Source organism: Lygodium microphyllum, chromosome 13 (genome assembly GCF_053477565.2).
Source record: "Lygodium microphyllum isolate KBCC chromosome 13, Lygodium_microphyllum_v1.1.10, whole genome shotgun sequence".
Taxonomy (NCBI): Eukaryota; Viridiplantae; Streptophyta; class Polypodiopsida; order Schizaeales; family Lygodiaceae; genus Lygodium; species Lygodium microphyllum.
In genome coordinates, this window is record NC_141147.1 from 54,608,694 (window position 1) to 54,629,715 (window position 21,022).

At 41.1% G+C, this 21,022-nt stretch overlaps 1 protein-coding gene across 11 annotated transcripts in view; it reads right to left on the minus strand.

Annotated features, from left to right (window-relative positions):
- Positions 1-21,022, minus strand: part of LOC148026632 (Leucine-rich repeat (LRR) family protein) — a 139,114-nt gene that overhangs the window by 57,654 nt on the left and 60,438 nt on the right. For 5 of the 11 annotated variants that reach the window (XR_015692856.1, XR_015692858.1, XR_015692857.1 and 2 more), the window contains exon 8: positions 20,653-20,860. The exons of the other annotated variants lie outside the window; for them this stretch is intronic. Coding sequence is in view for 1 of the 5 variants with exons in the window: in XM_087691086.1 (XP_087547212.1) it covers positions 20,653-20,860 (208 nt within the window). In the remaining 4 variants the exon portion in view is untranslated. The remainder of the gene's footprint in view (positions 1-20,652; positions 20,861-21,022) is intronic. 11 annotated transcript variants of the gene reach the window in all.

The window sequence follows — 21,022 nt, forward strand, 5'->3', positions numbered from 1 at the left end:
GCAAAATTCATGCTAAATTAATCATAAGCTGATGCAAAAGTATAGTTCCAGTGCCCAGGTGAAACTCATACTCATATGCACACATCTCACAGTGACTAGTACACTAAGTAGTGATCTCATGGCAAGCATGCTATCAGCGTAGTACCTTGGATGCATGCTGAATACATCCGAGATCCACTACATACGAGAGTTGTCCATAACTGGAGGAGCGGAGGTGCTAGCTCCCTCACAAGCATCAGGTAATACTCTGGATCTCTGCTCTACTAAACCTGATTGAGCCTGAACTAAAGTCGGCTCTAACTGGAAAGTATCAAGGTAAAGCTGCAACAACGGAGGATGGTCTGCCAAGTCATCCTCTTCCATCCATTTGGCATCCGTTGGTGGAAAATTCTGATATTCACCAAGTATCTCCTGGAAACTTTACCTTTGACCTTTGTTTCCTTATGTGCCAAAATCTACTCAGGTACCAAAATCTCATCTAGCTCCTCAACCTCAGGTTGAATTTCAACAGACATCCTCTCGCACATCACCATGAAAAGGCCTCAACAAACTGACATGAAAGGCATCATGTTTTCGCCAATGTGGAGGTAATTTCAGCATATGTTGGGCATAGGAATGGTTGAGCAACAGTGGGCAATGTTGCGTTGACTATAATGCCCTATGGAAATTACTGTGTAGTACTTTGCTTTTGATCCATTTGGCAATGCAATCAAGGACAATTGCAAGGATTTCAAGGGGAGGGTTGTCATGAGGACATATATTTTTGAAACCTCACTCAACATGTGGATTAATTTTTAATCACATGATTTAAGTAAATGTTGCACATGCGAGGTGCAACTTGGATTAAAGTAAATTTACGAGTTCGAGACACGAAAAAATCATAAGATGTCAAAGGCAAAAGTTGCTATAAGTTATGCCGCACAGGTACTCGGTTGTATCTGGTGCCAGTTGTTGGCCTGGATCATCCATTTGGCCATAAGTGTCAATTGGTGACACTAGAGAAGTGGCGTTTAATGATACCTAACACCAATTTGATGGTCAAAGATTACGCAAAGACACTCAGGAATGGAAGTTGCCTAGCCAATTTAATCACTGGCCAGTCAAATTATTTTTCAGGGCATCGAAATAATTATTAGATTAATTTTCAGTATTTAAAGGCTGAAAATTAATATTTAATTACCGAAAATGCAAGAAAAACCATTTGGGAAGGCTGCCTTTTCTCAAAGACGTCCATACAAGATTGAAAAACGTCTTTAGAGGCTGGAGAGAGGCATTTCTATAAATGCAGCCTACAAGAGAGAGGAAGGAGAGGTTGCCGATTTGATTTGCAACCATTCGAGAACCTTCTAAGATTGCCAAGGGCAAGAGAAGACCAATCAACAGCAAGAGATAGCATCTACAGGTTGTTGAGACAAAGCAGCAATGCTAAATGACTGATTTCTTCAGTTCTTTGCATCTACAAGTTATTGTAGCAAGGCAGCAGATGCATTTGACTGATTATCAGTCATTCTTCACGATAAAACTCTAACAGCTTTCCCTCTCATCTCCCAGTCATTTCACAACCTTGCTTCGAAGATCTCAGCATTGTTGGAGCGCGCGGGTAGCGGAAGCGTGAAGATTTGCAGCAGAGGAAGTGAACAGGTGAGTGAGAGTGAGAGTAAGAGTGACGAACTGATTTGGGTGTACCAACAATGTGTTGGTACACAAAGAATAAAATGTATTTATATTTAGGGCCCGTAAGGGTGCATTCACATGTACAACATAACAATACACGTGTCCCACTTAAAGGTCCGGAGTGAACCTTTAACCAACTCCCACTAGTCGTATGCAATACTCATGCTGAGCCTTGCCTAGACTTTTAGTGAGAACATCTGCAGGGTTGTCCTGTGTTTTGATCTTGGTCAATGTGATTAGACCATCCTCCAGAATCTGTCTAATAAAGTGATATCGCACATCAATATGCTTTGTGCGTGAATGATACATGGCATTTTTAGCCAAATACACAGCACTCTAGCTATCACATCCCAACACTGGAGTACTCATAGACATGCCGAGATCCTCTGCGAGTCTGCTCAACCATATAGCTTCCTTGAAAGCTTCAGTAGCTGATATATATTCAACTTCAGTAGTACTCAGTGCGACGATGTTCTGCAACCTAGAGCACCAAGAGATGGGCCCTCCAGCAACTGTAAAGACATACCCGCTAGTGGACCTACGAGTGTCTAAGTCACCTGCCATGTCTGCATCACAATAACCCTACAAATTAAGTGCACCCTGCCCATAGCAAATTCACTTTCTTTGTGTACCCTTCAAATATCTAAGAATACTCTTGACAGCCTCCCAATGTGGTTTGCCAGGATTTGACATAAACCTGCTAACAACTCCCACTGCATGAGCAATGTCTGGACGAGTAGCAACCATAGCATACATAAGAGAGCCACAAGCTGATGCATAAGGGACTCCCTTCATAGCATTGGCTTCCATGTCATCTTTTGGGCTGTTGGCTTTACTAAGCTTAAGGTATGGAGGGTACTCCGAGAGGCTTAGCTTCAGCCATGTTAAATCTGTCCAGTACCTTTTCAATGTACTTTTCTTGAGATAAGAACAGCAATTTCTGCGTTCTATCCCTACAAATCCTCATGCCCAATATATGCTCTGCATTCCCCAAATCTTTCATGGAAAAAGCTGATTTCAGCTGATCTTTGAGAGCATCCAAGCTAGTCTTTCTCTTCCCAGCTAACAACATATCATCCACATACAAAACAAGTATGATAGGGCTGCCATCTGTATCCTTTTTCATATACAAACAATGATCTGCATGGCTACGCGTAAACCCATGAGAGAGCATAAAAGTGTCAAACTTTTTGTACCACTACTGTGGTGCTTGTTTCAGCCCATATAAGCTGCGTTTTAGTTTACACACCAACTACTCTTTTCCAGGAACTACAAAACCCTCGGGCTGTTTCATGTAGATCACCTCATCAATGTCACCATGCAGAAAAGTTGTTTTCACATCCATTTGGTACAGCTCTAAATCCAATACAGCAGTGAGAGCAAAAAGCACACGTAGTGTGGTCATCTTCACGACAGGTGAGAAGACCTCCTGGAAGTCAATCCCTTCTTTCTGTGCATACCCTTTGGCAACCAATCTTGCCTTGTACTTGGGTTTCCCATCAACTGTCTTTACTTTGTAAACCCATTTGTTTGGAAGAGGCTTTCTTCCTTTGGGCAACGACACAAGACCCCAAGTATCATTAGCATACAGAGATTTAATCTCTTCTTGCATAGCTAGCTCCCACTTATTGCTGAATTTGCATGACTTAGCCTCTTTATATGTCAGAGGCTCACCCTCATCAATAAGCATCACATAATGCAAAGAGGGGTCATACCTATGTGGCTGCCTTCTTAGGCGTGTAGACCTGCGTACCCAATGATCTACATTCTCAAGAATCAGATCTACATCTGGAGGCATGTTATTTTCAGCATTTATTGGCTGCTGTAAGCCATTTTCAGCATGCTGTTCATGCTGTACAGCACCTTCATTTTCATTTCCAGCACCTGCATTTTCATAATCAGCAAGTCTATCTTGCTGTCCATGACCTCCCTGTGTTTCTATTTGCTGTCCATCATCATCTGGCTCAAAGATAACCGGCTGATCATCAATTTCAGCCTGTGGTACAGCACCATGAGGCTCATCATTTGAAGTAATAGGTGGCTGCAAATTCTGAAATTTGACCTTTTTCATGTCTTCATCAGCGGCTAAAGTACCTTTCAGCAACTTTGCCTCATTAAACACAACATTACGGCTGCGAACAATTTTCTTGGACTGAGGTAGCCACACTCTATAGCCAAATTCACCCTCATCACCATAGCCCATGAAAATGCCTTTGGTGGATTTCGGGTCAAGTTTATTCCTCAGTTCATTTCTAACATGCACAAAAGCATCACAGCCAAATATTCGTAAATGGTCATATAAGGCCGGTTTGCCAAACCAAACCTCCTCAGGAATGCCATTATTTAGGGACCTGTTTGGAGAGCGGTTGCAAATGTGAACCACGGTTTTAAGTGCCTCTCCCCAAAATTCATGAGGGAGATTAGCAATGGACAGCATGCACCGCACTCTCTCACATAGAGTCCTATTGTATCTTTCAGCCACACCATTTGAAGAAGGGCTGTAAGGGGCTGTAAGCTCCCTCTTGATCCCATGCAAGTCACAAAAGGACTTAAATTCATTAGACGTGAACTCACCCCCATTATCAATTCTCAAGCATTTCAACTTTCTACCTGTCCGAGTGGTCACGAATGCATGAAATGTTTTAAAAACAGCAAACACTTCACTTTTCTTTTTCAACAAATAAACCCAAATCTTCCTGGAACAATCATCAATAAAAGAGGCAAAGTATGCAGCACCACCCAATGATTTCAAAGGCATGCTACATACATCAGAATGCACCAAGTCTAATACATTTGACTTACGGGAGACACCAGAGTAAAAGGAATTTTTCATTTGCTTTCCAAACTGACAGTCGTTACAAAAATCAAGTTTAGAGCCTTTTCCATCAACCCTCTTCAAAGAGGCAAGAACATCAAGTCCTTTCTGGCTCATATGGCCTAATCTCTTATGCCATAACTCCAAATGACAGCCAATTTCAGCAATTGCAAGAAACTTGCCATTCAAAGCTTTACAGTGCAGACAATACAAAGTGCCCTTCTTGGTTCCTTTAGCAATCAACATGGAACCCCTTTTTAATTTCCATAAACCACCACCAAACAATGTGGTGTAACCATGCAAGTCAAGCTGTCCAACAGATAGTAAACTCTTCTTGATGCCAGGCACATATCTGACATCTTTCAACACAAGTTCTTGCCCATTATCCAAAGACAAGTGTATGGTGCCAATCCCATCAATGCTGCAAGCATGATTATTTCCAAGGTAAACCTTGCCATAACAGCCTGCATCAAAAGTAGCAAAACACTCCAAGCATGGAGTCACATGGAAAGAGACACCAGAGTCTACAATCCAAGTCTGAGTGACACAATCATCAACTGACAAAAGTGCATCAATCACATCAGCCTTGGTGATCTGCATATCCTGCATGTGACATACACATCATAATCCACTACACATAATACATCAGCCTCTGCATCTGAGAGCTCCTCTATGACAACACTGGAGGCCACATTAGCCTTTTCCTTGCCTTTACCTGCCTCAGATGCATCTGTCTTTTCCTCTTTCTTCTTTTTGTCTCTTGCATTCTTCTTTCTCTCTTGTTCCTTCTTGTAATACCTGCAATCAAGCTTCTTGTGGCCCTTCCGACCACATTGATAGCATGTAGCATCACTCTTTTCTTTTCCTTTGCTCTTGCTCCTGCTTCTCTGTCCAGCATTTGCATTTTTCTTTTCAACCCTGCCTCTAACATTATAAGCTGAGTTGCTGCCTTCTCCACTAGACTTACGTCTAATTTCTTCATTCAAGATGGAACCCCTCACACCATCATATGTGAGATTGGGGTTATTGCTAAGAGAAACAACCAAAGTCTCCCAAGAGTCAGGCAATGTCATGATCAAAAAGATCGCCCTCAACTTATCATCAAAATCCAAACTTGCATCCTTGAGCTGATTTAAAATGCCAGTAAATGCACTCAAGTGCTCAGCTGCAGGCTTGGACTCATCCAGCCGCATATTCACCAACTTGCGCATTAAATGCACTTGATTAACAGGTGTGGTGATCTCATAGGTAGTCTTCAACTTCTCCCATATTGCATGACCAGTGTCTAAACCCTTAATGTCTGTCAAAATGTCATCAATGACACCCATCTTTATATAAGCCACGGTCCTTTTATTGACTTTGGCCCAATCCGCCTCAGACATTTGTGCGGGTTTATCCATTTGCAAGGCATCCTCACAATCCTTTAAGAACAGTATGCCTTGCATACGATCTTTCCAAAGATCAAAGCCCTGACCATCAAATCGCTTGATTTCCATCAAAATTTTAATGTCAGAACTGGAAGAAGTTGCAGCCATTTTTCACAAGTACAAGTGTAAAAAACACTGAACTGCAAGAGCACAAGCTAAATCAGCAAATACACTGCTGTTCTTGCATAAACAGCAATAATCCTCTGCTGTTTTGACATAAACCAGCCACTGCACAGGCAAATAATGCAGAAATTTATCAAATTCTGCACAAAATCCCAAATTTCCAGGTCCAAATGTGCGCAAATGTCACCCAAACTGACTCAGCTGAGCAAAATTGCATCAATACATGAAAAGCCCCAATTTTCCTTGGTCCAATGACAAGAAATTTTACTCGGATGAGCAAAATTCCAACAAATTTTGAAAAATCCCCAAATTAATTGAGGTCAATGCGCACAGTCTGCAATTTCTGACACAGATGTCACTGTCAAGCATAAACAGCATTAAATCTGGGAAAAGCCCCAAATTTCCAGGTTCAAATTTGACCAAATCTGAGAACTATGCTTGCGCGCGCGAACTCCCGTCAGTGGCAAAAGGGTTGCTTGCAATAAACCTTAGAGAAATTTAAAAAATTTCTGGAAGAAATAATGTGTCGAATCACCCCATCACCAGCCGTTGACTATTGCGCTACCCATCAGATGCCACGCAGCCTGCGTGAGCTGTCACCTGCAGTCGCTGACCTGCGCCTGATGCCACGCAGCCTGTCCAGCCTGCGCCTAATCAAAAAACGACCTGTCCTGGCTGCTCGTGACCTGTTTGACTGTCGCCTGATCAAAAAACGACATGTCCTGCCTGCCAGGTCAAAAACGACCTGTCCCTGCCTGCCAGGTCAAAAACGACCTGTCGCCTGTCTATCAGGCTGTCGCTTGCACAAAACGTGACCTGCAACACTGTCGCCTGACTGTCCAGCACATACACGTGCCTGGAAACAATGACGACCTGACCTCTATGAGTGACGACTTACGGATTTCTCGCGAATGAAGAGCTGGTGTTGTCTCACACAGACTTCGAGGAGCGCGAGCACCTTAACCTCAGCTCTGATACCAGTTGTTGGAGCGCGCGGGTAGCGGAAGCGTGAAGATTTGCAGCAGAGGAAGTGAACAAGTGAGTGAGAGTGAGAGTGAGAGTAAGAGTGACGAACAGATTTGGGTGTACCAACAATGTGAAGAATAAAATGTATTTATACTTAGGGCGCGTAAAGGTGCATTCACATGTACAACATAACAATACACGTGTAAAATACACGGAGGTGAATAAAGGACCTTTACATCCCAACAAGCATTTGGACCCCTGGAGGCTGAGAAATTTCAAAATTCTCTACTATAAATCTTAATCTGCAGCAGAAATTAGAGTTTAGCAATAGCCTCAGGAAGCGTGCCAAAAATTGAAAGCTCCAAGACTTGGATTCAACAGGACTGAAACTATTTTTGGCCTATTCAAGTGGAGGGACCAGCAAATAATTGAATTTGGGGCATTTTCCATCTCCATCAAAGCGGGTGAAGGCCAATTGATTGCCTGAATCAAGGGGCAAATCAGATTAAGGACTTGCTGGTGATTCATCACAGCAAGGGGAGTTGGAATACCGAAAGGGATTGGGAGAATCCCATTGTAAATCAACTTCTTCTTCAATAAAGCTAAAGAAATACCAAGAGGGGCGTCAATTTTGGGGCCAATCGAGTGTGCATTGTCCAATATCAGTAGGTAAATTTGTATTTTCAGATTTGCACTAATTGTTTGCTGCTGTAATTAAGTTGTAATCAAGGATTTACCACCCATCCACGGAAGGAAGGTTGGTTACAATCTCTGCCGTAGGATGCTCCAAAGCCTATGCATAAAACTCACAGCCTAAAAAAGGGCCTCAGCCGCACAAAAGGTAGTGCTCTCATCTCTACTTAAGGACTTACTCTGAATCACCTAGAAGATCATCATCACTAGGGCACAAGGGCCTCTTCATCTACTCCCATCCATCAAAAACCTCCTTGTTGAGCTAAAAATTCATTAGTCTCCATTAAGTGGTCCCAAAACTAAAGTTAATTAATGAATTTAAATCTTTTCTTTAAAACAAACATGGTCCTAGAGAGTTTCATTGTCCCACAAGCAAACCCTAATTTGGGAGGCCCCAGTTTTTCTATGAATAGACATGCTACCCTTCCACTCAATCTAATCTTGTTTTTGCATATTACAAGTGCCACACCTTTGCTGCCCACACCCTATTTACGAAGGACATCTCAGCCAACACTGGCCCCTTCTAGCACCTATTACAAGCCATCTACATGCAATTTTCTCTTCATCCAGCCATTGCCATCTGTCCATCGTTGCCAAGACCTTGCATTTACTGCTTGGCAACTCACATAAGGCTGCGCTTACTATCTAGGAGCCATCGCCTATAACTAACGTCATCTTCCAATCACCTGAAGGTTGCATTTTGATCCAAATTGCTGCAGCCCTAACTGTTTGACACCTTCCTTGGATGCATTTGCTATTTTCCCTCTTCTCTACCTGCCTATCATTGATCAAGCTGCCCGCAGCTATGTTTGCTACCAAACACCTACAAAGGCTGCCTTGCTGCGTTTTCGGATTCATCAAAGTACAACACACTCTCCAGCTCATACTCTACTCAAGTCCTAGAGAAACAAGAGTTCGGGGGTCAATATCCCTTCATTGTGTAGTGTGTTTGTTGCATGAGCATTGTATTCTATTAGATTCATTTAATTTCTTATTCACTATGTTCATTGTCCCTGAGTTACCCTAACCTTAATTGTATTCTATTATTAGTTTGTTCTTTGTCGTACGATTGTGTTTGAGTTTCTGTGTTAGGGTATTTCTCCATATAGTATCAAAGCTAGGTTCTCTTTAAAGAAACTTGGACCTTGATCTGAAAGCTCTTCTCAGAAGCCAAGAACCACAATAGGTCATATGACTTTGAACATGTCTATACCAACTCAATCCCCAAAAGAACATATGCTCAAAACTAAGTAGGAGTGGCATCCATTGCCAACTCTGCAAGTTCCGACATGGTCGAAAAAACTTTTGAATTTAGAGGTAGAGACATCACTAATCGAGAGCTACAATCGATCTTGGCTCACAGAGCCAAGAAATTTGAAGAGTTACATCGACCAGCCTTCAAACAAAAGCTGTATGAAGAAGATATATTTGGTTCTTTCTCATCAAATGTAGTGCACAAGTTTGATGATGTTGCAAGGCCATTGGGACCTTAGTTAGGGTTGGGCCCCCCTCTTGGAGAGCAAGATCCAAAGTATGTACCCTACTTTCAGCCTATTTCTTCTACTTCAATGCAAGGTACACAAGGCTCTACTTTAGTTCCTTCTTCTATTTATCTTTCTTCACCGCCTTTACAATATGCTAGTAAAGACCAAGTTGAAGCAAAAATGCCATATGCGAAACATGGAAAATTCCCCATGGAACAGCACTCATGTATGTCAATAAAGAAGGGGTGATTATAAGAAAAAGTCGAGTATCTCTTCTTCTTCCCTTCCTTCTTTTAATTATGCTTCTAATAATTAGAACGAGTTTGGTGCATCGTCTTCTTTGCATTTCTTCACCATCATTTAAATTTCCTTTGCATGTTCAAATTCACTTTAATACAATGTATCACAAGAATTTGCAAACCCACCCATCCCACCCACTTCTTCCGTTGCATCACAATTACCTTTCACACCATTCACTTTTGCATATCAATCCTCACATGGTTTTCCACACACCACACCGAGAGGTCCATCAAACATAGGCACAATCTTTGGGACCTCTACACCTTCCATTCCAGGTAATGTTCATGCACCTTTGGGGAAAGCTTAATTTGCCTCCATGGATTTACCTAGTGGACCTACTAGACACTATGCGTGTCCCAGCCAACATTTGGACAAGGCTTGGGTGCTCCAATGCCTCCACTTCCATCAGCACCTTATCAAAACATTCATGTTCCAATGCCTCCACCATCAGCATGTATGGATATCCACGACCTATTTTTGCCTACCCACCACCTCTTCCTACTTATTCCCCTCCTTCTTACCCTTATCCTTCTTAGACTTCTTATTCGACATCTCATGGTTCATCTTCTTCGGCCAAGCACACTATCCCTAACAAGACTTGTTCCAACCTATCCAATTACACCACTTGGTTACATCTAATGAGATGTGTACTTTTACTCTCAAAACCTATGGAACCTTGTGCAGGGGTTGAAACCATAGTCACATGGAATGGCCATTTTGGAGCTTCAAGTTTCCCATTCCCATTTCTCGTTTCATGCCTATTGGATGTGTTTATATAGTGACATGGAATGCCAATTCTTGGCCATCCTCATTCTCGTTTCCCATTCCCATTACCCCCTCTATAAGACTATGGTTGGAACCCTAGCCTGATCTTACACTAGTCCCATATGAGGTTGTCTACCCTTGGAAGGCTAGGAATGCCTCCACCGTAGTTGAGTTGATGCAAGGTCCACTTTCTGAGTTTCACTCCTAACTACAACACTTTGACCTAGCATCAGAGCGATGTGCACACTTGATTGGCTGCTATGCAACTTGAGATAGGGCTCAACATATCACACTTGACCATGAACTTCAAATTTTCAAAATCAATGACGGGTCTGACCTTAAGGTCAAGTTGGCTGGCTATCGGCGACTTTTTGCTGAGTTCTCTACCACGGGGACTCCTAAGTCCTCTAATGATCAAGTCATGTTGTTTCTAAACAAACTACTGAGGAAACACTTCCACTCTACGCAACATGTGATCTCGCAGCCTACCATGCCCACCTTCTCTGAATTTGAGTGTCGTCTTACTGTGATACGCTTGGCTGTTCAATCAACTTCATAGTTCTTCATCTTTAAAGGGGGACTTCACTAACACTTCTTAAAAGGGGCAGCAAGCGAAGGAAAAGCAAAAACTAAAATCAAACTTCAAATCAAAAGCAAAACCAAAAACAAAATTAAAACCAAGCTAGTAAATTACCAATCATCTCTAAAAGCCGGGTGGTAAAATGTACCTAAAAAGAATAGGTATTGTCAACATCGTCATTTTGACGACAAGTGTCGATCAAAGGCAAGATGCACACAACCAAAATCAAAGGCTCAAAACCCCATCCCTCAATCGGGCAACCCCCTGCAAGGGAAGTTGAGTGGTGGCAACCAAAATCAAGGGTAGTGGCATGGTTAAACCTACACTCCCACCAATCAGCCCCATCACAGTCGACTTCTGAGGGCTTGTCTAATTGGTTTGTTGAGGGTCACCTCATCCCTTTACAAACATTTGAGGATTCAAGTTTCATTCATGTCTACAAGTTATCTCCCAATGAGGTGACTGTAGAGACCCACTCTCCGCAACCGAGTACTTCTACTCCTATTTGGACTGTGGACAATGAAGCTACACATCACATAACCCCTATCCATGAAAATTTTCTCACCTGAGCCCCTACAACCAAATATGTTGGGATTGAGAATAACTTCTCGGTCAAGATTCAAGCTCAAGATTGCATCAATTTTGCTATTGACCAAGGTTTGAATCTCGCTACACTAGATGATGTCTACCATGTCCCCTAGCTCTTGGGGTAAACTTGCTATCTACTTAGCAACTTTGCCAATTGGAGCGAGCAGTCTTCTTTACAGTGACGACAATCAAGGTCCTTGACTCTTAGACTGGTTTAGTTATTTCCAACGACAAGGCACAGCGCAGTGGCTTGTACCACATGACTCAATTTCTTTCCACGCCGACAGTTGAGGGGTGTACATTCCACTAATTCCATGCTTTGGCCACCACACGAGAGGCTACGAGCAATGAGTATCTTTGGAATTATCACTTGGGGCATCTTGGGTATGACTCCATTTATGAGCTATCTCACCTACGGATGGCTGAGGGCCTTCCCCACTTGAAATTATCTAGAGATGTCTGTAAAGCATGTCAACTAGGAAACTAGTACTATATCCCATTCCCTGAACAATCTACATACATAGCTCATGCCCCTTAGATTGATCCATATTGATCTTTGTGAGCCAACATCCACTATTGCCTTGAACGACGTGTTATACTTCTTTTTGATAGTGGATGACTTTTCTAGATATATATGGGTGTATTTCTTAATACATAAATCTAATGCATTCATGTACTTTTCTACATGAGTATCATTGATCCATAACCAGGCTGATCATCATGTAGGTTGCATGAGGAGTGATAGTGGTCGTGACCTTATCTCCCACAAGTTCACTGAGTTCTTACAAAAGCATGGCATCTCTTGTCAACTCATCTCTATCAATGTCCCTTTTTAAAATGGAGTCGTAAAGTGTAGGAATCGGACAGTCGTAAATATAGCATACTCTATATTGATGGCAACAAAGCTCCCTGAGCGCGTTTGAGTTGAGCTTGCTCTCCCTTCCATTTTTATTTTTTTTTTTAAGAAAGGGGGAAGAGGGGCGCGCGCTTTTCTCTTGATTGTGACAATATATTACTTACACATTTCTTCAGACATTATCTATCTACTTTGTACTTTGTATCCTTATCTACATCATCAAGACGACTATAATTGTAAAAGAACACTTAGACAAGTGAGCAATTTCCTTGTGAGGGCATTGTCCAAGTAACACTAGTGCATAGCATTTTGCATGAGAACGACTCCTTGCATTGCCTCTTGCATAACTTCAGTGCATCAATATTCTATTCTTGTAAATATGCATTTATGCGCATTTATCAATTTTCACTCTTTGGAGTAGCTAGCTTTAGATCCACCATGATCACAACATCGCACATCACATGGTAGTCTCCAAGGGCAATGTCCCATACTTCCTTTGCTTGCTTGACTAGCCTAGCTTGGTCCCACCCCTCTTTTTTGCCTCTACCACATACCCCCCGATAAATCTTTTGAAAACCCAATCAAAACCCCTCCAAGGGAACAAAACAAAAAGTCCATTATGTTTCCATCCACCTTTGAGAGACTTAGTAGACATTATGCTTCCATCCACCTTTGAGAGACTTGGAAGGCCACTAGGCATCCAACACACAACCTTTGTTCGATACTCTGGCCTCTCTAGGGTGAACACTTAAGCTCCCTTGGTAAGACTATCATTGCCTCTATAGTCTTAGTAGCTCATTGGTTAGCCAACATGCACACTTTGCCCAATAATCTAGCTAATTTGGAGTGGGATGCCTTGGCAACAAGAAAAGAAAATGAGCTTGGGCTTCTTTGCAATCCCTTTCTGGTTCTAATTTTGAACCTTAGAGAAGATGTTAGATAAAATTAATAAGCTTTTATTAAACAGTCCCAAAACTCAAGTTAATTAATGAATTTAAATAGTTTCCTTATAACGGATATGTTTCTAGAGAGTTTCAATGTTCCACATGCAAACCCTAATGTAATGTAGAAAAATTTTCTATGTATCTAGGATACCATTACAACCATAAAATTGAATGACATATGTAAATATACCCTATAATTAGAGGATTAAGGTTAGCTAGGTTTGGCTAGGGTTAGCTATAAAAGGTGAGGCCAACCAAATGTAGCATCATCTTTGGATCATTTGGAGAATTCATGTTTTGGTAACTTTCTTGTACTACTTTCCTAGTTTAGCTATGGCTACCAGGCATGATTAATGCAAATTGGTTCATTCCCTTTCAATTTGTCTTGTTAGTTTCTTGTTGATTATCCATGGTTGGTCATGGATTTAGGCTAGTTTAGGCTAAGCTAGGTTAGCTTCATTACATCGGTATCAAAGCATTAGTTTAGATTCTATCAAAGTCATTTTCATACATTAGATCTAAATGCAGTGACTAGGGAGCGAAAACCGCAGTTAAAAATTAGTCACAGGAGTTAGTTCTTCCATAACCGTGGTCAGACATGGAGATCTGTCACAAACTGTGACCAAGATGGAGGTTCTTGGCATGAACCAGTGGATAATGGCGAGCTCCAGCTATTTTTTAGCAAGTCGTCATCAGATTTTGGCTTATTTTAAAGGACATTTGTTAAAAGAAGAGCTATGGGAGACTAGAGGGGACTAAAGTTACCTCTACTTTTTGAAAATAGGGTTCATCTTCTTCTTTCTCATCTCTCTCAAGATTTTCTATGAGTTTCAATGGTGGATTTCCTTGCATATCTTTTTTCTTTTACATCAATAACCTGAATGCTTTTCAAAGCCTCACTCTACTTGACACATGAAGTATGTTCATAACCATTCTTGAAGGGCTTAATGCAAAACATGATCAGCAAGATCATATCAAAATGCACTGGTTGTGAAGCTCTATGAGATAAACATAAAAGGCCTTGGAGAAGGAAGGCCATCAGATCTCTGCAAAAACCTGACGTCATTCCTACAAGGGGGCCACGTTACCATGGCTTCACTTCTTTCTACCTATTGTTCAGACCTTTCAAAACCTGCAACTACATCATCAAAGCTGTCTTCCAGAGTGATATCTTGCTACTGCATTTTAGATTTCAAATAGCGCAGTTTCCATGCTTCTTCGCAGCTGTCTAGGGATGGCTGGGACTGGGAATGATCACTCTCAAATGCAGGATTGTAGCTATCAGCCTCCACTTCCATTTGTGTGTCAGAAGCACTAGATCTAGGGAGGAGTGCACAATACATATCTCTCAATCTCCTGTTGATCAATTTACTTTCTTCACCATCATTTCTTCTAGAAATTTCTTCAACCCCTTTGCAAAACCTAAGCATTCATCCGCATATCGATTTGGTTGCCCTAACCATAACTTTGAAGAGTACAACACATCTAGAGGATCATCACACGAAGCACCAGCATTGTGCAGTAAATGCTCCAACAAACGAAAGAATCCAAGATGATGCATCAATAGAATCGTCATTCAAGATGATGTATAAGTAGAATCATCTGATCATTTGATCCGCAGACAGAAGAAGCTCACCTATGGAGCCAGTGACTGCAGATGCACCCAAAGGGTTATGTGATGAGGTCGAAGCCATCATCAACCTAGCTACATCATCGTAGCAACATCTGCATGAGTTGCAACACCACCTGCTGCAAAAAAATTACCATCGACTTGACACACCTGCGGTGGCAAAGACAAGCCTAGTTCGTAGAAGAGGGCTTGCTATCATTGTCGTTGACGATGTTGTAGGGCACGAGTTTCATGTCCCTGTGCACTTCCTTATTCTCGAAATTTCTTCCAATCAACCATTTCACATCGAAGATGGTTCTTTCCAAATTCACGGAAGCCTAGTTTTTACCAATATCACTGATGAGCCTTTTCCCTTGAGCAACTAGCTGAAGAGATTTCTCTCTACATCGAAGCAACACAGCATCAGATTGTCAAACAGAAGGAGAACATTCGCCAGATTTGTCCATCAGACATACACAAGCTCTGAGTATGGAACCCCAAAGTGCAAAAGATTCTGTGTGAAGATTAAGGCCTTGCAACCATCACTTGACCTTATTGCAATAACTCCAGTGTGACAAATCTAATCCAGGGGTAAATATATGAAGCATTTCAACTGGATAAATAGATGTTCACTCAAACAATGATCCCTCATTCCAAATGTCAGAATCATCCTCACCTATCTCGATTGACTACTAAGGTTTCACACTGCCATCACCCTTGCCAGATCTCTGGTATTAGAGAAATGTTCTTTTCAAAGGAGGTATAGGTCCTGAAAGTGATGATACTAGAGAGAGCTATGTATTCAACCTCAATGTCTTCCTGAAAGTGATGATACTAGAGAGAGATATATATTCAACCTCCTCCTCTTCATCATGGTTGCTGACTCCACCGAGCTATACTTCTAGCTATGCAGTGAAGATTATCACTAGCGATGGTGGGCATACTTCACGGCAAGTTCATCAACACTTGGGGCTTCATGAAGGAGAAATGGGGGTGCCATCACCTACCCCTTCTCGGTAAGAACGATGACAAGAAAAGGTCTAACAACCATCGTAGTAAGGATAGGGTTTCCATTATAAGTTTTTGAATACTATGTTCTTGTTCTAGAGAGAATCAGTCAGAATCATGCTGGCACTTCAGGGCATTCTCACAAACAATCATGGACATGTATCATAATGTCCTCCTTCAGCCTTCTCTGCGAAAGGGGAGAATCAGGAACTGAATTTTCCTCTCCGCTCAGACTTGTGTTGGTACCATACCAGTGATTGGAAGACAGTTAAATCTGTTCATCACGTTCTTGGTGATGTAACATGATCTATGGTTTCAACCTTTGCTCGGTATTGCAGCCCTAAAATGCAAAAGTGTTGTAGCGAATGGGTGAGCTCATGCCACAATAGCATACGAGTGCACTACTGGATTGTACGAAAATAATCTGGCCTCTCAGAATTGTATGGTCAAGCAACTTCATCAGGATTTGTGATAACAACCGCATGAGCCTTTTCTTGAAGTAGCTCATCCTCATTTGTGTTAGTGTAACGACCAGCAAACTATAGTGGGTGAAAATGCAATGAATGTATGATGCAACCTATTTCAGCCCTACACTTAGAAGGTTTGTACTTCGAAGTATGCAATGGTATTAGCAGTACATGCATGTCCATTGGCATTCTTATGATCACCTACAAGCAAGATTTGCTTCAGTTTTGGATTTGCAAATGTTATTTTCACTTACCATAGCAACCTACAACTCTCCTATTCTCTTGAGTGCTTTGGTATTGGATATTGGCTCGAATTTGGATGAGAAGTACCAAAAACACTCAAACAGGGCAAAACAGGGTGCTGTCTACTGTAGACAGACCTAGAGAATCATTTCCAGAATGGGGTGTAGTTACAAAATAATGCAAACCAGAACTCCTAATTGAAGGTAGACATTGTGGGCTTCGAGTGAAGCCATCAAACACCTCATTCCGATCAGTATTTCTCAAGTTATGGCCAAAATAATGCTACTAGGTACTTGGGACAGGGTGCTGTCTACTGTGGACAGACAGTAAATCATTTCCATAGTGGGGTATTGGAATATTTTAATGTGAACCAAGACTTTTAATTGGTACTAGACATCATGGGCTTCAAGCAGAGCCATCAAGCACCTCATTTGGATCAAAATTTCTCAAGATATGACCCAAACTATGCAACCAGGTACCCGCTGTCACAGCACGTAAGGTTGAAGGTCACCACAGGGGTTTGCCAAGAGAAGAATGTATGGGGGTTCAAGAGCTTAGACTCCGGAGATGGTAGAGATAAAAGAAGGGTTGAAGGTTTCAAGCCAAGTTCTTAAAGATGTTGATAGAGCTTCCAACTGCATGTTCTTACCAAAGATCACAAGAGTATTATCTCAAATCAAGCTTGCTTTCTTGACTGTAAGAGCAATCACAAATTATAAAATCAAGTACAGTATGCTGTCATGTATCATAAGCAACTCTGCATCCCATCATTCATACACGATGCCATAGCATGAATCAACTTTGCATAATTACATTCAATGTAGTCTATTAGGGACAAAAGCTTATGAGTCGATTACAAGGCTTGTCGGGCAAAGAGACTTGCTTCAAGAGAGTTTCAAATTGAGTTCCTAATAAGGATAAGTTACCACAGCCAAGAAATAAGAGAAAAATATCCTCTTAATTCAACTCAAAGCATCTATGAATGATCTACAAACATTGCCCTACCATAGGGGCACATAATACTTGCATATTTTGACAAGATGTCTTTTGTAGACTAAGAAATGAATTAAAAGAACAATGCTATAGCTAATTCTCTGAATATGGCTGAAGATATCAACCCCAAATCAGCCCAAATATATTCCAGAATTCACCTTTGATGATAGCATAAACTTCCCTTAACATGGTGTTGGTGCGTTTGGTGTCGAGAGTCCACCAGGAGGGTAGGAGACAACAGGGTGAAGGTAGATTCAGGGAGAGAAGTAGACAGAAGAGAAGGGGTTTGAAGAAAATTGAAGACGCAAAAAAATACTCCAAAAAAAAATTAGAAAATGTAGAAGAATACTAACAAAGATGAAGCCTGCCAGTTTCTTTCAGCATTATGAGAAGATATAACTCTAATAGACAAAAACGTGTGTAAAATAATACCTTCCTCTATGCTGCTCAGATCGCCAATCTGATGCTTCCATTGGCTCCCATAGGGGGATAAAATACCATCACACCTAGCCAAAACTCTGCCACATCACTCCAGCTCCCACTTTCGAGTGTTGTACACTGCCTGAAAACAGCGATCTTTCCTCTACAAGACTTTGCTAGAGAGGGCTCTAGTCTAGTACATTGACTGGCTTTAATATCAACCTACAACCCTGAATAGACTAGAGCCCTCTCTCACTTTTCCCATTGCCTTCAGGGTTGTAGGTTGATATTAAAGCCAACTTAATACCCAATTGAGCAAAGAAGTTGCGTGCTTCATCAAGTTGTGTGCCTCATCAGCATCCAACTCTCCTCTATCTACAATTACTTTACCCACACAACCATATCTACAAAACACTTCTTCAAGCAAAAAACGATAAACAGCTTGAGTGGTCTTGGTTGTTAACCCATCTCGATGCTTGACCATAGAATACATCTAACACACATAACAGGTTTCAACAAAATGTGCTATATCTCGATATATGTTTTGCCACCAATATTTTTATTTGACTTTACTAAAGGTTTCCCATATGCCTCTATGGCCAACCCACAGGCTTTCATGAAATTCTTTCATTACCTGTTGTTGCAATCTTTTGTTACCTAAAACTTGGACAGGCGCTCATTTCTTCTTCTTTGCATGCTTCCATAGATTCCCTTCTTTAAGAAAAAAGCCATAAGCTTTCCTCTTAATATGCTTGAACTCTTCATCAGTCCAAGAATCCTCCTTCTTCATTGTGCTCAAATATTGGCCAATCTTCTTCATAATCTTCTTCAAGGAAATAAACTAGAACTTGAGCAATACAATGAGCATATTGGCTTCTAGTTGACCACCCTTCTTCCATAGATAAATCTTTGATTTTTGTTGTTGTATGCTAATTTACAGCAGTACCTTTTCCTCTTCTTACTGTACTTAATGCTATACCATTAAAAAAATTAGCTTCACCTACAAGATTCAGCTTAGGGTTTGTATATGCGCAACTGAAAATGTACTTTTAGCAGCCATGGAATGAAATTCAGCAAGTATAGATTCTTCACCTTCATCTTCTTTTATCAGCTCTTCTTCATTGTCATATCTTGCGCGTGATAGCATGTCAGCAACTGGATTTCCATTTCTTATAATATGCTTTAATTCGGGATTGAGAGATTTAATATATGCAATTCATCTTAGCATAGCAATGTCGGGTGTAGAGCAGTTGGCAATCATGCCCAAGAGTGGAAGACAATCAATTTCTACCACTACGAAAGCACCCATAAAGTATTCACAATCACACTTTAATACTGTTACAACTTCCCACAATTCCCTTTTTACTTGTGCATACCTTCTTTGACATTTATTGAGAACCTTTGCTCCAAAACGAATTGCATACATGTTACCTTCAAGGTTTTCTTGGCCAACAGCCCAACCTATCCCAATGGGACTTGTATCCACAGTAAGGATGATGAGTTGACCATTTGAATAATCAGCCCTTTTGAGAGTAGAGGCTGAAATTAACAACTTCTTTAGTTTGCGTACAGTGAGAGTATGTTCTTCCCCCCAAAAGAATCTTTGGCCTTTTCTTAATGATTGATAAAGATTTTCAGCTACATGAGAAAAATGTGGTATCCATATGAGATAGAATACACATGCGCCAAGAAATCTTCTTACCTCTAAAATATTTGTGCATTTTCCTTGCATTCTACTGATGACATCTGTCTTGATTGGTGAAGGTTTACGTCCGTACGGGCCACATAGATGTCCCGACCACTAGGACTTCTTCTACTCCAAAAATTGACTTAGCTCTAGAAAGGGTAAGATGTACTTCTTCTAGCCTTGTCAAAATCCTGTCGCAATCATCAATATGGTTAACTATAAATGTCATGCACCCATCTTCATCAAGCTCCTCATTCTTTTCATTGACTTTACATCCCTTGATAGGTACATCATCAAGAAATGGAAGAGTAAGTTGTAAAATAAAGTCCCTTAAGACTTTGTGCATGGCATTCATCATATGAGCTACGGAGTTTGTTACACCTTGTGGTAGAATGCACATGCGGACCAATCCAAGAGGTGTCTTCATTGTGGTAATGTCTCAGCTTTCTAACGAAAGCTGAAATTGTACGGAGTTTGTTGCACCTTGTGGTAGAATGCACATGCGGACCACTCCAAGAGGTGTCTTCATTGTGGTAATGTCTCAGCTTTCTAACGAAAGCTGAAATTGGACAATATCCTGAATATAGGTTGCCCATAGAATAAATTGCTATACCTACAAAAGCTTTAGCAAATTCGTCAACAATGGACCCGAACCAATATTTCGGATTGTGACACGATTAACAAGCTACAAATCTTGAATGAATTATAAAGATTCATTTTTCTTGGGCACGGTAAAGCATCGGTTTGAGTAAGGTTTGAAAAAGATTCTAAAATCTTCATTCTGATCTTTTCATTTAGAAGTTCCAATAATTTGGACAAATACACCCTTGGAACGGAAATGGGCTTAAGGTTCCAAGGCACATGTGGGACCGTAAAAATGACCATAGAAGCCACAATATTTGAATCCACACAGCCTATTTCACTTGGTTAAAATGTAAAAAAATTTCCATGTTTCATTAGCATTTGCATAAAAGAGTGTTTTTCAACCGGTGAAAGGAAAGAATTTTCACCTATTTTGAGCTCTTTTATACTTTCAGATGTGAACTTGTGGCCAATGTTGGAAGGATCACAAAGACTTGGTTGATTTATTGCCCTATCAGCCAGCCCTTCACTTTCAGGAGGCAGTGGGATTGCCACAGGCTTGACTTTCTTATCCACCGTCTTGTATTTTGTTTCCACTTGCGCTTCAGCCTTGTTGTTGAGTAAACCAATGTCTTCCTGCTCAACAAATTCTTGAATTGTTTGATAAAAATCCAATGTACATACTTCTATGGTTTGATTTTCAGCCTGATTTTCTATATGAGCAACTACATATATTTCAACCAATGTGTCAGTAGTAATCAGTCCAAAAAAATGCTCGAAATATCTTCATTTTCAGCC